This window comes from Ursus maritimus, unplaced genomic scaffold (assembly GCF_017311325.1).
Source record: "Ursus maritimus isolate PB19 unplaced genomic scaffold, ASM1731132v1 scaffold_24, whole genome shotgun sequence".
Lineage (NCBI taxonomy): Eukaryota > Metazoa > Chordata > Mammalia > Carnivora > Ursidae > Ursus > Ursus maritimus.
In genome coordinates, this window is record NW_024424897.1 from 3,730,944 (window position 1) to 3,744,563 (window position 13,620).

Genomic DNA, 13,620 nt, shown 5'->3' on the forward strand with positions numbered 1-13,620 from the left:
AGGGAGGAAACATGCCCCTGTGTCAGAGTGAACAGTGGGGAGGCTGGTTCAAGCGGTGGCAGCAGGATTCTCATGGGGACAGCTCCCAGCCGCACGGCCCCAAGCCGTTTGCAAGATGCCTGTGTGCCCGCCCCCACACCGCGGAGCATTCCTACACTGTATACTAACCCTCCGGAAACCACGTGTGTCGACGCGAGAACCACGGCTCTGGGGAGCCAGGGCCAGCCTGGGCGTCCAGAATCAACTTGGATATTCCAGAAGGACCGATGTCAGGCCGGTGCTGGTGCTGGGACCCTTCTTCCCAATCGGGCAGGGGAGAGAGAAGCAGGTGGCAGCTCCCCGTGAGTCTCATTCCTCGGCCCACGCGAGGCTCAGACAGAGCCCAGGAAGCCGAGCTGAAAACCAGCCCCGCCACTCAGGACCCAAACCTGGGCGTAGAGCCTGCCCTGTAACCACCCACTGGGACTCCCATCTCTGTGCTCGGCAGCACTTCAGCCCTTCCTAATTCCGTACGGCTTCAAGGATCGGCTTGTTGTCAGATTCATGTGAAAGTGAGGTGGTCGCATCTCCACACACTGTTAGCCTCCTGACATGGATGTCCCCGGCCCTGGGCTGGAGCCCCGTAGTGCGGTGTTGAGAATGAAGGCCGCTGCCTTTTGGGGTCCCCGCCCCACCAGTGCAGCAGCAGAGCGATCGCCCCACCCCAAAGTCGGCAAAGGACCCAGCCTGTTTTTTTGACCTCGAATGGGATTCATTGTTCATCCTGGCCAGGATGCAGGTAGAGGCTACACACAGAGGGGAGGCAGCCGGGCGAAGCGGGCGGTGTGCCGCCCAGCCGCGGGCCGGGGAGCCTCGCCCGCGGACCAGCCGGGGAGGAAAGGTCAGGCCCCGGGGCGGGAGCCAGCTGCAGCGTGGAGACAGTGACTTCACGTCGGTGGTTGAGGTTCCAACCATGGTCGTCGGGCGCCCTCCAGTGGTGGCGCGCAGGTATTTCAGCCGCTCTGCAGGAGCGGCTGAGCCCGAGATTTAGAATTCACCCAGCGCCGTCGTTCTCAAAGCCTGTCTGACGCGGAGGAGGCTGTTAACGAGTCCTCCCACGCGTCGGCACCGCCAGAGCAGGAACGGACACAGACCGGTTACAGAGGTGGACACCACTCAGTACTTGTGCCGGCGGACGACGCAGCGCTACAGTGGGGCGGGGGTTTCTCCCGTGCGCCCGTAGTGACCGGAGCTCAGCTCGCATGACATGCTGCACCATTCCACACAGCGGCATTCACCAAGCGGCAGAGTTACAGGAATTTGGAGCAGACCAGTGCTTGGGGGGGGGGGGTGCAGGGGGAGGGGGTATGACTATAGAAGGGGACAGGCAGGGTCCTCGCAGGGACAGCAGCATCCAGAAAAGAAAAGCGAGCCCAGGAGTGTCCTTTGCAAGCGTGAGCCACGTGCTTCAACCCCAGTGAAGATCGGCCGTGGAAGCTGGTCATTCCCACACTGACACGTCTGTGTGCCGACTGTTTAGGTAAAATGTGTCCAAGATGCAATTCGGGCCAAGAAAAAAACATTCAATTTCCTGGGAGAGATGATAAGTCTCATCCCCACTGTGGGCCTTTTCATCACCATGAACCCCGGGTACGCAGGACGCACTGAGCTGCCCGAGAACTTGAAGGCCCTATTCAGGTGTGTGGGCAGAGGAGGGAGGCCAGGGAGACGAGGCTCCTGAGTTGGGGGGTCTAGCAGGCAGGACCCCCCTAGAAAGTAGACAGTGATCTTCCTCTTCTGCCTTCCTGGGGGGGAGGCCCTTGACCATGGAAGGTCAGGTTCAGAGAAGAGTCGGGAGAGCAGGGTAGGGTCTGGCACCAGCCCATGCAGGGGGCAGAGGGCAGAGGGCAGAGGGGCAGCCACGGAGGGGGAGAGAGGACAGGGGATGCCAGGAACCCGCCCCCATGCCCCTGGAATCCTGATGCTGTGGGCTTCCTGGCACGGAAGGTGTGCACCTAGCTGGTTGGGACGTGGGACTGTGGGAGGAAGGGGGGAGAAGCCTGAGGCAGACCCCACTGATATCCCCCAGGCCCTGCGCCATGGTCGTCCCCGACTTTGAACTGATATGTGAGATCATGCTGGTGGCCGAGGGCTTTCTGGAAGCCCGCCTGCTGGCCAGGAAGTTCATCACGCTCTACACCTTGTGCAAAGAGCTCCTGTCAAAGCAGGTGTGTGCCGACAGTGTCTGGGGCCCGCGGAGCGGTGTGGGAGGGTGCCTTCTGGGCTGGCCTGGGGAAGCTTCCGTGTGCCCCCGGCGGCATGCCGGCTTTGGCCCCAATTGTCCCTAACACAGTCAGAGTGTGAAGGCGTGCTCACACCCGCTTGTCCATGCCTCCCCTCCCCAGGATCATTATGACTGGGGCTTGCGAGCCATCAAGTCTGTGCTGGTGGTGGCCGGCTCCCTGAAGAGAGGGGACCCCAGCCGGGCAGAGGACCAGGTGCTCATGAGGGCACTGAGAGACTTCAACATCCCCAAAATCGTGACCGACGACCTGCCTGTGTTCATGGGGCTGATTGGGGACCTTTTCCCTGCCCTGGACGTGCCTCGGAAGCGGGACCTGAATTTTGAAAAGGTAGGTACTTCTGGGCCCTGGGGTCGGATCGGCACCTCGGTGGCAGGTGCGGCACCGGGCAGGTGGCCGCGTCGGGCAGCTGGCGATAGTCACATGTGCACAGCTCCCGCTGCTGTGAGAAACATGGGGAAGCCACAAACCGCCTTTCAGCCCCGGCCAGCACCTCTTTCTTTCGCTGCTGGGGGGGGCGGGTCTCAGGAGGAACCGGGGGGCCCCGGGGGGCTTCAGGCAAACCCATCCCCCGCACAGAAGCTCAGTAGCATGACCGGCAGAATGTGGGGACACATCTGCGCCAGAGGGCCGCTGCCGCCTTACAACGTCTCCCACGAAGCCCCCCTCCTGGAAAGACTGCCTGGTGCTTGCACCCCGTGCCCAGCACCCCCTCCTGTGCACACCTCCCCAGATCATCAAGCAGAGCATCCTGGAGCTCAAGCTGCAGGCAGAAGACAGCTTCGTGCTGAAGGTCGTGCAGCTCGAGGAGCTGCTCCAAGTGCGCCACTCGGTGTTCGTCATCGGGAACGCGGGCAGCGGCAAATCTCAGGCATGCGCACTCCTGTCCACGCCGCCGTCCACCCTGAAGGCCCTGCAGCTGCTAGAGGCTCAGCCTCTGCCACCTCCCCACGCCCCCGGGGGCAGGGGGCGGCGAGGAGCTGCCACAGGACCCTGGTCCCACTGAGTCCCTTCTCCCAGGTTCTCCTCTCTTCCTGCTCCTTCCCCACGGACACCAGCCACCTGGCCCTCTGTGGCCGGCCCCCCACCCCCACCTTTCTGTCCCCACCTGCCCTCTGCACCAGCCCCCCCGCCCCCCCGCCTCCTGCATCAGCCCCCCAAACTCCTGTCCCCGTCCCCTGCCATTACCTGGGCATGGTGAGAAGCAGAGGGTGGGGGCCAATACTACTGATATCTGAAACATCGGAAGGAGTCTAAGCCAGCCAGTGTTGAGCTGGAACCCGCAGGATGGGCCGTGTTATCATTCAAGATTATTTCCAAAAACTAATAACATGGGTGTGCTCACAGCACGTAATTTTTAAAAACGCAGAAACTGTTTGAACCCGATCTTCTAAAAGGAGTATGTATATATGTATGTATTTTTATGTCTGTACACATGTAAATACATATGAAATATCCTCAAATGTCCTTAAAAATCCTTTTCTCTGGGTGGAGGAATTACGGGTAGTTTCCTTCACTTAATGTTTTCTCAATGAGCATGGATTGCGTTCATCGTCAGGAAACTACTGTGAGTTTTTCTTGAACTTAGCCTGGTCCCAGGGCACACTGTGCTCTGCTGTCCACAGACAGGGGCTGTGGCCGTGCGTTCCCCCTCTCCCGGGGCCCCTGCCTTAGTCACTGTTTGGGGGACGCACTCACCTCCGTGTGACCAAAGCAGAAACGACCCAAAGCAGGAATTCTTCTTGGGGTTTCTAAAAGGCCTTCAGAATGGTGGGTGGTGACTCCCCGGGTGTGGGGTCAGGATCAGAGCCCCTGAGCCCCGTGAGAACAACCCACCTCCATACCCAGGTCCTCAAGTCTCTCAACAAGACTTATCAGAACATGAAGAGGAAGCCGGTTGCCGTGGACCTGGACCCCAAGGCTGTCACCTGTGATGAGCTGTTTGGAGTCATCAACCCCGCCACCAGGGAGTGGAAGGACGGTAACAGGAGCTGCGGCAGGGTGGGCGGAGTGAGGGCGGGACCAGCTCCAGGGCTCACACCAGCCCTGCTCATTCACACTAGCCCTACTCACGCACACCAGCCCTGCTCATTCACACCAGCCCTGCTCACTCATACCAGCCCTGCTCATTCACACCAGCCCTGCTCACGCACACCAGCCCTGCTCATTCACACCAGCCCTGCTCACGCACACCAGCCCTGCTCATTCACACCAGCCCTGCTCACTCATACCAGCCCTGCTCATTCACACCAGCCCTGCTCACGTACACAGGCCTGCTCATTCACACTAGCCCTACTCACTCACACCAGCCCTGCTCACTCACACCAGCCCTGCTCACACCAGCCCTGCTCACTCAACACCAACCCTGCTCACACCAGCCTTCCTCACTCACAGGCCTTTTCTCCACCATAATGCGGGACCTGGCCAACATCACTCATGATGGCCCCAAGTGGATTGTCCTGGATGGGGACATAGACCCAATGTGGATTGAGTCTCTCAACACTGTCATGGATGACAACAAGGTTCGAGGGGCTCCTGGATTCCAGAGCTAACCCCCAAAGCCCGGTGGGGGGCCTGGGATAGGGCAGGGGGCTCATGGGAAGAGCCACACATCACCACCCACTGCACACAACAGACAGAACCTTCCCTAGACTGGAACGGGTAGAGCGAGGGTCTGTCTGGAACTCTGTATAGAAAGTTAGGAACAAGGGAAAGTCCCCTGTCCCGAGACGTGTTCGTCATAGGACACAGTTCCACGTGTACCCCATCTGAGACCTGCTCGGGCAGCAGCGTGGGTGAAGGTGCAGATACGGAGAACATTCATGCTTAATTGGCTTGTGACATAACGTAGCAGGACATCTCATATCTTGGAAGGCAGAAACAGTCTTCAGAATGATCCAGAAGCAGCTTAAGAACGTGATTGGGTGGAAGAGGGAACTCAGGAACCCCCGGGGAAGGGGCGGGATCATGGTTTAAGAAAGCAAATTGAACATCCGGGTGACGTCCCACACGGTGCGCACATCTGGGAGCCTCGTGTGTTGTCCTGGCGTGGGCGGGGGGCAGACGTGGGACGGGGCCGGGGGTGTCTGGGAAAGGTTGGGCTGGGGGAAAGGTCCCGGACTTCCTCCTCCTCGTTCCGAGACACGTCTGTGTGACGACCCATCAGGCCGATGGCACGTCTGCCCCTGTAAACCCACAGGCCTGCCTCCCTTCCCAGGTCCTCACCCTGGCCAGCAACGAGCGAATCCCCCTAAACCGCACCATGAGGCTGGTGTTCGAGATCAGCCACCTGCGGACGGCCACCCCGGCCACTGTCTCCAGAGCCGGCATTCTCTACATCAACCCCGCAGATCTGGGGTGGAACCCGTGAGTTGGGTTTTTGTTTTCCCATTCGAAACTGGCAGAGGAAGACGAGGCTGGGGGCGTTTCAGAGTCGCCCGGGCAAGCTTACATCCAGTTACTCAGTAAATACCCCGCGGTTCTCCCAACGCGCCGGGTCACGGCAGCGAGAGGCTGCGAGACAGCCACGTGACTCCACGGTGTGATGCACGGTGACAACCGCATGGCACCATGTGCCCGGAACCCTGAGCAGGAGGGAGGAGGGACCGGGCCTGTCCTCAGCCAGGAAGTCTTCCCAAGAGGAGGTGGAGTTTGGGCTGACGCCTGGCAGGAGAGGGAGTTTTCCAGGAGGACGAAAACTTCAAGAAGCATGCCAGACGAAAACCAGCCGGGACGAGGCACGGGGCAGGGTGTTCTGGGGTCCGGGTGGGGGCCAGGTGTCCGTGGACGGAGCGGGAAGCCCGAAGATGCTCTCGGCAGGAAGGGGCCAGCGTGGACCAGCCTGCGGGGCCTGCACGGGGGCCCTTTCTGGCGTGAAGAGGAGAGCTGCCTGTGCCGGACCATGGTGGCCACGGGGGGGCAGCGGGGAAGGGAGGTTGTGAGAAATGTCTGAAATCTTAAGAAAGAGGTGGCATTGATTCTGGGGGCCCGAAGTCCACAATCGAAGTGTGGGCAGGCAGGGGGAGAACGTGTCCCAGGCCTCTCTCCTAGCTCCTGGCGGCTCCAGGCCATCCTTGGCGTCCCTTGGCCTCTGGATACATCCCCCCATCTCTGCGTCTGTCTCTACACAGCCACCTTTCTGTGTCTCTTGAGGTTTTCCCTCAGTCCCCTCTTCTTGCAGGGGCAGTCAGCAGACTGGGGCCCACCCTGATGCGGGACGATCTCATTTTGAGATCCTTACTTTGACTAGTCTGTCTGCAAAGGCCCTTTTCCAAATGAGGTCACCTTTCCCGGTGTCAGTGGCCCTGTGTTCTGGAAGCCACCATTCTGCCCACTACACCACGTGTGAGAGTTTTCAGGGTGGCAGGCAAGGCAGGAGCTGAGGACACAGGGCTCCAGGAGGGAGGAGGGATTGTGGTGCGCTCAGGAGCTCCCGTGGGGCAGGGCGGAGAGAGCCTGGAGGGAAGCCTTACACCAGGAGTGGTTCTTGGAGCCCCCAGAGGAAGGACTGAGAGAGTGAGCAGCTGTTTGGGGACGAGGAGGAGAGAACTGAAGAGGGTAGGGAGCCGGCCTGGGACCCCCGGGAGCAAGGCGGCCTTCCCCTGGGGACAGCAGTGACTGGAGGCCAGGAGACTGCGGAGCTCATCCCAGGGCGGGAAGTGAAGCAAGGCTGCCTCTGGGGGCCGGGCCGGAGCCAGGCCGGCCGTCCTCCCAAGCGTGTGTGTCTCCCTGGGCTTGCATTTCCCATCAAAGCCAGCGTGCCCATCTGCACGCACTGCATGACTCTAACCACGGCAACATTTTTAATTTGACATAAACACCTTCAGCAGGGAGGGCAAAAACCGCAGTCTGTGCACAGGTTCGCAAACCGGCCCCATTCTGAAGACCCGCCACATTCGGAGGTCAGGTCCTAACTGGTCCAGGCACGCGGGTTACGCTTTGCCCGCAGATGCAGACTGGGGAAAGGATGGCTCTGTTACCGTGACGATCCCGCGTGCAATGGGGCAGGGGTTTTAGCTCTCAGTTCCCCGTTCTGATAGAGCACAGGGGGGATCGCAGCCTCCAGGGCAGGAGCTCGCTCACAGAGACACATGTCCCCGGGGCTGCGGGTGGTGACACAGCTTCCTGCTTCTGCTCCAGGCGTCCTGGAAAGGACACGCTCTCTGACCCACAAGGGAGCTGGACTCTGTTTATGCTTCGAGCAGGCACTCACTCAGCTCTCACGGTGGGCCAGGAGCCCTTCTGTGAGCTTTAGAACATCAGCCCAGGCGGTCCTTCGAAATGGGAGGCATTGTTGTCACTCGCACTTTGATGACGTGTTGAGTGACTCGCCCAAGCCGCTGTGGCCACAGTGGAGTCGAGTCAAGCCCAGGCAGCAGGCCCCGGAGTCTGTGCCCTCACCCTTATGGGGGGCCACTTCTGGGCAGCCCACTCCAGAGGCAGATGGGCACCAGACAGTCCAACATGGCTCCTCAAGGATTGCCTCGCGCGTTAGTTTGGGCTCTTTCACGGAATGTGACAAATTCAACTCAAACTAGCTAAAGCAAAAAAAAAAAGGAAAAAAAAGAATTGGCTCAATTCACCAAGATTGCTTCAGGCATGGCTGGATCCAGGCATTCAGATGATGTAATGAGACGTCCCTGTTCCTCTCCCTTTCTCTCCCTTCTTTTCCCCTCCAATCCCTTCTCTCCCCTTCGCACCCAGGTGATGTCATGAGATCTTTCTCTCCCCTCTGTCCAGCTCTGCTGCCCTCAGTGTTAGCTTCGTCTGGGGGAGCAAAGGTGGTTCCCAGTTGTTCTAAGCTTACGCACCCGCATAGCGAGAATGCCAGAGAAGGAGCACACCCCCACGGCCCCAGCACCCTCGTCAGACTCTCTTCAGCTCTGGGTCGGGCCCCATCACCAGGCAGGCATGCCAGAACCACTTGGAGACACCAGGGGTGTTCAGCAAGGGCAGGGATGCCGGGCAGACCCAACGTGGTGGTCCCAGCACCCAGTGCCCCCCGTCGCCCCCAGGGTGGTGAGCAGCTGGATTGAGAGGCGCAAGGTGCAGTCTGAGAAGGCCAACCTGATGATTCTCTTCGACAAGTACCTGCCCACGTGCCTGGACAAGCTGCGCTTCGGGTTTAAGAAGATCACGCCCATCCCCGAGATCACGGTCACCCAGACGGTCCTGCACCTGCTCGAGTGCCTCCTCACGGAGAAGAACGCGCCGCCCGACTCCCCCAAGGAGCTGTACGAGCTCTACTTTGTGTTCGCCTGCTTCTGGGCTTTCGGGGGAGCCATGTTCCAGGACCAGGTGAGCAGCGGGCGATGGGGAGCCCGCCCCGGGAGCCCTCTGACCGCCCCCGGCGGGGCCCTGCCAGCGCTTTTGTTTGTCAACAGCTGGTAGACTATCGAGTCGAGTTCAGCAAGTGGTGGGTCAACGAATTTAAAACGATCAAGTTCCCCTCGCAGGGAACGATCTTTGACTACTACATAGATCCTGACAGTAAGAAGTTCCTGCCGTGGACAGAGAAAGTGCCTGCCTTTGAGCTGGACCCTGACGTCCCACTGCAGGTAACTGCCCCCGACAGGTGACAGTTCAGTGACGACTCAGGAGCGGGACTCAGCGGCCCATCGCGGGCTTCCTCACGGACGACCACAGCAGGACCTTTCGAGGAAGCCCGGGGACTGGACGCACCGCTCCGGTCCGCACGTTAGCTGGAAGGGGAGGTCGGGGGCTCAGCGTGTCTGAGGCTCAGGGCTCCTCCGGGCCCTCCTGTCCTTCCGCCCCGCCCCAGGCCTCGCTGGTGCACACCACGGAAACCATCCGCATCCGCTACTTCATGGACCTGCTCATGGAGAAGTCGTGGCCGCTGATGCTGGTGGGCAACGCGGGCACGGGCAAGTCCGTGCTGATGGGGGACAAGCTGGAGAGCCTCAGCACCGACGACTACCTGGTGCAGGCTGTACCCTTCAACTTCTACACCACCTCGGCCATGCTGCAGGGTGGGGGCCGCGGCCGGGAGCAGGGATGCAGGGTGGGGGTAGGCCGGGGTGCAGGGTGAGGCCAGGAGCAGGGGTGCAGCGTGAGGAGCGGGCTGGGGTGCAGGGTGGGGCCAGGAGCAGGGGTGCAGGGTGGAGAGCAGGCTGGAGTGCAGGGTGAGGGCAGACAGGCCAGGGTACAGGGTGGGGCTAGGGCCAGGAGAAGGGGTACAGGGTGAGGCCAGGAGCAGGGGTGCAGCGTGAGGAGTGGGCTGGGGTGCAGGGTGGGGCCAGGAGCAGGGGTGCAGGGTGGAGAGCAGGCTGGGGTGCAGGGTGAGGGCAGACAGGCCAGGGTACAGGGTGGGGGTGGGGCTGGAGCCAGGAGAAGGGGTACAGGGGGAGGCCAGGGCCAGGGTGCAGGGTAAGGCCAGGTTGAGGTACAAAGTGGGACTGGGGTAGGAGCAGGGGTGCAGGGTGGGGTCAAGGACTAGGGTAGGTCCTTATAGCCCAGCCTGGACACCCCCAGTGACGTTCCTCCCACATGGCTGTCCCCCGGCCTCCACATTCTCCATGACCCCTTTTCACGGAAGACCCAGGGACTGGCCAGGGTCCTCTTCACTTGCCACACCCCCTCCACTGGCCTCTAGCCACAGAGTAGGGGGGATGAGAGTAGGAGCTCCTGGGCAGATCCTGCGGGAGCCCCTGCCATAACCAGTCTGAGATGGCCCCAAGCTTGTGCAGCTGCAAGGTTCCTGCCGTCTTTCGCTTGGACCCTCCACGCCCACAGCTCACTCCTTTGCTCCTGGGGGTGATGGAGTCAAAGCCCCCCCATCCTCGGTGCCCCCTCCAGGGCCGCTCCTTGGCCACCGCCTCTGGTGCCGGGGACCCTGGGCCCAGCCCCTCCCAGCAGGATGTACCAAGCACAGTGGTAGCCAACAGGCTCCCTTCTCTAGGGGTTCTTGAGAAGCCACTGGAGAAGAAATCTGGGAGGAACTACGGCCCCCCAGGCACCAAGAAGCTCATCTACTTTATCGACGACATGAACATGCCCGAGGTGGACAAGTACGGGACGGTGGCCCCCCACACGCTCATCCGGCAGCACATGGACCACGGGCACTGGTGAGTGGGCGGGGAGGGGGGCGGGGAGCATGCAGGACCACGACACAGACCACCGGGGTAGGGCCTTAGGGCTGGAAGGCTGTATCAGCTCTCCCCCACATCTGTCTGCTAGGCCCCGGGCTGGCAAGCATGGCCGAAGGCACCCACGGAGGGAGAACAGGCAGGTCCGTCTCCCATCGAGGGTCCCTCCGGCAGGGGAGACAAAGAGGTGCAGTTGCACAGGCAGGGGAGCTCTGAGGGAGCCCCGCAGTGCAGTCCCAGAGCAGTCCCCCAGCTGGGACAGAGACAGGCCGGGGGAGGCCACGCTGCAGCTGAAAGCTCGAGGCACAGTCAGACTGGCCATGAGACAGCCTTTGGAGGGATAGCATTCCGGGCAGAGCAAGTGCCACATGCAAAGGGCCTGTGGGGGGAGGGAGCAGGTCACAAGGAGGACCCAATGGGGCTGGAGTGTGAGAGCCAGAGGGAGAGGGCGCTAAGGGCAGCTGCAGCCAGACCTCAAGACCCGTGCTGGCCCGAGAAGCCTCCTCCCGTGGGTGGCGTGTTTACGGCTGCAGTTTCTCAAAGATCAGAAGAACATTCAGTGCAGTTAACTGAAGTGTGTCTTGACACAAGGGTCCTGCAATGACCTGGCCAGTGGCCCAGGCCAAACCTGGGGGTTTTGAGACCAAAAGATCCTAAGAACTCCCGTCGGAAATCAGACCGTGGAGGCATGAAGCCCACCCCTCGCTTCCAAGAACTAGAGGCACAGAGGGGTTCACAAGGGCCAAGCCCACCTGCATCCATCACTTGCCCTGTCCCTGCCCCACCACACTGAGCTCATGGGCAGTAGGAAGCCAGGAAGGTCAGCAGTGAAGCAGGGGTGGGTAATGTGGGGACGGGGTGTCAGGGATCGTTCCCTGGGGGATGTGACAGAGCCAGGCCCTGGGGCCGGCGCTAAGCAGGCGCTGAAAGCGGCGTGGGATGGCCCCCCTCGAGAAGCATGTCCTGCGAGACTCGGGACAGCCCAGCCGCCTAAGGCCCCCCGCTCGCGCAAACATAACACGGGGTCAGCGGAATGGGGACGAGGACTTGCAGTGTCTGAAACAGACAGTGGATTGGTATGCAGAGTGNTCCTATGAGGCGACAAGAACAGGCTACAGCTCCCAGCGGAAGAAAACGCATAATGGGGGAAAACCCCAACAGGTGAGAAGCGCAGCAAAAATGCTATGTGACCTTTAAACGCATGTGAGTCCCTGCAAGTGTCACCAAGGAAATACTCAGCCTGCGTGAGGGTCATGATGACGCGTGGTTTTTAAGGGTAACGGGCAGACATCCACTGAGCACTGGCCGTGCGTCAGGAGCCCCTCTAAGTGTGTCTCGGCGTGTTAGCTCCGTTGCTCCGTTGGTCCTCATTGTGACCCCGGGGCCCGGGCCTGGCCGTCTTCCCGGGGGACCCTGCACCGCTGCAGGGCAGAGCTGGCATACGAGCTCACGTCTGCACCCTGAGCCCCTCCGATGCCTCCCGTTTCAAAATTTTTCTTGAGAACATGAAGCAAAATTGACTGCTTCACCTATAAGCAATATTTATCGAAGTTTTTTTATCTCCACATGCAAGAAATGACTGGGGGTGGACTGTGGGGCCCAGGGACGGCTGCTCCAGGCCGGTGGCACGACGTCGTGCCCATCTCCCTCGCACAGGTATGACAGGCAGAAGCTGACGTTGAAGGACATCCATAACTGCCAGTACGTGGCCTGCATGAACCCCACTTCTGGATCCTTCACCATCGATCCCAGACTCCAGGTAGGCAGAGATCAAACCAGCCACTGTGGGCTGGAGGCTCACTTTGGCACAAGAAAATGAAAGCATTGATTTGTCAGGGCTGCGGGCCAACCTTCTCTGGAGAATTCCCTCACCTTGCAGCATGCATGTGTCAGGGAATTTGCTGGGGCAGCAGACGCGAGCCAGCCCTCCCTCGGACCCCACAGGGCTGCCCGAGTTAGCAAATGCAAATACAGGCGTCCAGTCAAATCTGAATTTCCGATCAACCACACACACTTGCCTAGTGTAAGCACGTCCTGTGCGATATTTGGGACACACTCTGCTGAAAACAATGACTTGCTGTGTATCTGAAACTCAGAGTCAACGGGATATCCTGGATTACATCTGCAACCCCCCCAGGCAGGACCTCCCCTCCGCAGTGTCTCAGCAGATGGAGACCTAGACTAGAAAACCAGGCCTGTGCCCTGACACCCTCTCGCCTCTGCCAGAACTTTGCTGGAGAGCGTCAAGTGTAGATGTGGCGGTTTCGGATACGGTGGACATTTGATGGGGTTTTACCACACATGAGGCACGGGGAGGACAACTGTCCGTTCCGACCATGCCCAAGGGACTCTAGGGGCTGCGGGCAGAGTCTGCGGCCCCAGAAGCGGGGAGGTCCCGGGCTGGTCCCCGCAGGCCGCCTGATGGGGCTTTGTGGCTCTTCCGGGCAGCGCCACTTCTGTGTGTTTGCCGTGAGCTTCCCGGGCCAGGAGGCCCTCCCCACCATCTACAGCACCATCCTGGCCCAGCACCTGGCCTTCCGCTCGGTGCCCACGGCGGTGCAGAGGGTGAGCAGCCAGCTGGTGGCCTCGGCCCTGGGTAAGCTGCCCCCCCGCCCCAGCGGCACAGCCGACTGCTTTGTGGGGCTGATGGCTCCTTCATAGTTTCCCCTGGTAAATATTTTATTTATACTTCCAAATCAATATTTTTAACTGATGCTGTGTTTCAGCAGGGAGATATTCTGAAATCCGACTGCTTGAGGGGAAGGCAGGGGGCAGGAAATTCAGTGTACAGAAATGATTTACATGTCAGTACAGCAGCAAACCTCCCCCCTTGTCAGCTGCGCAGATTTCTGACTTAAACTGTCACTATTTCATAGTCCATCTGCTTTAGAAACTATACCGTAAGCTCTGCACTTCCTGAGGCCATTAAGAGCACCTAAGAATCGATGTTTCTCTTTCCTGTAATAGCCCTGCATCAGAAAGTCACTGCAACATTCCTTCCCACGGCCATTAAATTTCACTATGTCTTCAACCTCAGGGATCTCTCCAATATTTTCCAGGTACTGCTCTTCTAGCCCTGTTATCGCCATGTCCCTGATCCACAGGTGCTCTCCTCCTCTGCTGCTTTCAGGAGGGAAGGCAGAGTGATGTGTGGACTGACGACAGTGATGGTGATGATGACTGTGATAGTGATGATGGTGGTGATGGTGATGATGGTGGTGATGGTGATGATG

The 13,620-nt window shown here is 60.0% G+C and overlaps 1 protein-coding gene across 1 annotated transcript in view; it reads left to right on the plus strand.

The window, feature by feature from the left end:
- The window catches only part of DNAH17 (dynein axonemal heavy chain 17), a 100,795-nt gene that overhangs the window by 48,393 nt on the left and 38,782 nt on the right, over positions 1 to 13,620 (plus strand). Inside the window, exons 37-50 of the mRNA XM_040640104.1 lie at positions 1,520 to 1,677; positions 2,069 to 2,207; positions 2,385 to 2,612; positions 3,016 to 3,153; positions 4,131 to 4,263; positions 4,677 to 4,804; positions 5,500 to 5,648; positions 8,297 to 8,579; positions 8,666 to 8,839; positions 9,064 to 9,271; positions 10,201 to 10,366; positions 12,044 to 12,146; positions 12,836 to 12,983; positions 13,355 to 13,446. Coding sequence (XP_040496038.1) covers positions 1,520 to 1,677; positions 2,069 to 2,207; positions 2,385 to 2,612; positions 3,016 to 3,153; positions 4,131 to 4,263; positions 4,677 to 4,804; positions 5,500 to 5,648; positions 8,297 to 8,579; positions 8,666 to 8,839; positions 9,064 to 9,271; positions 10,201 to 10,366; positions 12,044 to 12,146; positions 12,836 to 12,983; positions 13,355 to 13,446 — 2,247 coding nt within the window. The remainder of the gene's footprint in view (positions 1 to 1,519; positions 1,678 to 2,068; positions 2,208 to 2,384; positions 2,613 to 3,015; positions 3,154 to 4,130; positions 4,264 to 4,676; positions 4,805 to 5,499; positions 5,649 to 8,296; positions 8,580 to 8,665; positions 8,840 to 9,063; positions 9,272 to 10,200; positions 10,367 to 12,043; positions 12,147 to 12,835; positions 12,984 to 13,354; positions 13,447 to 13,620) is intronic.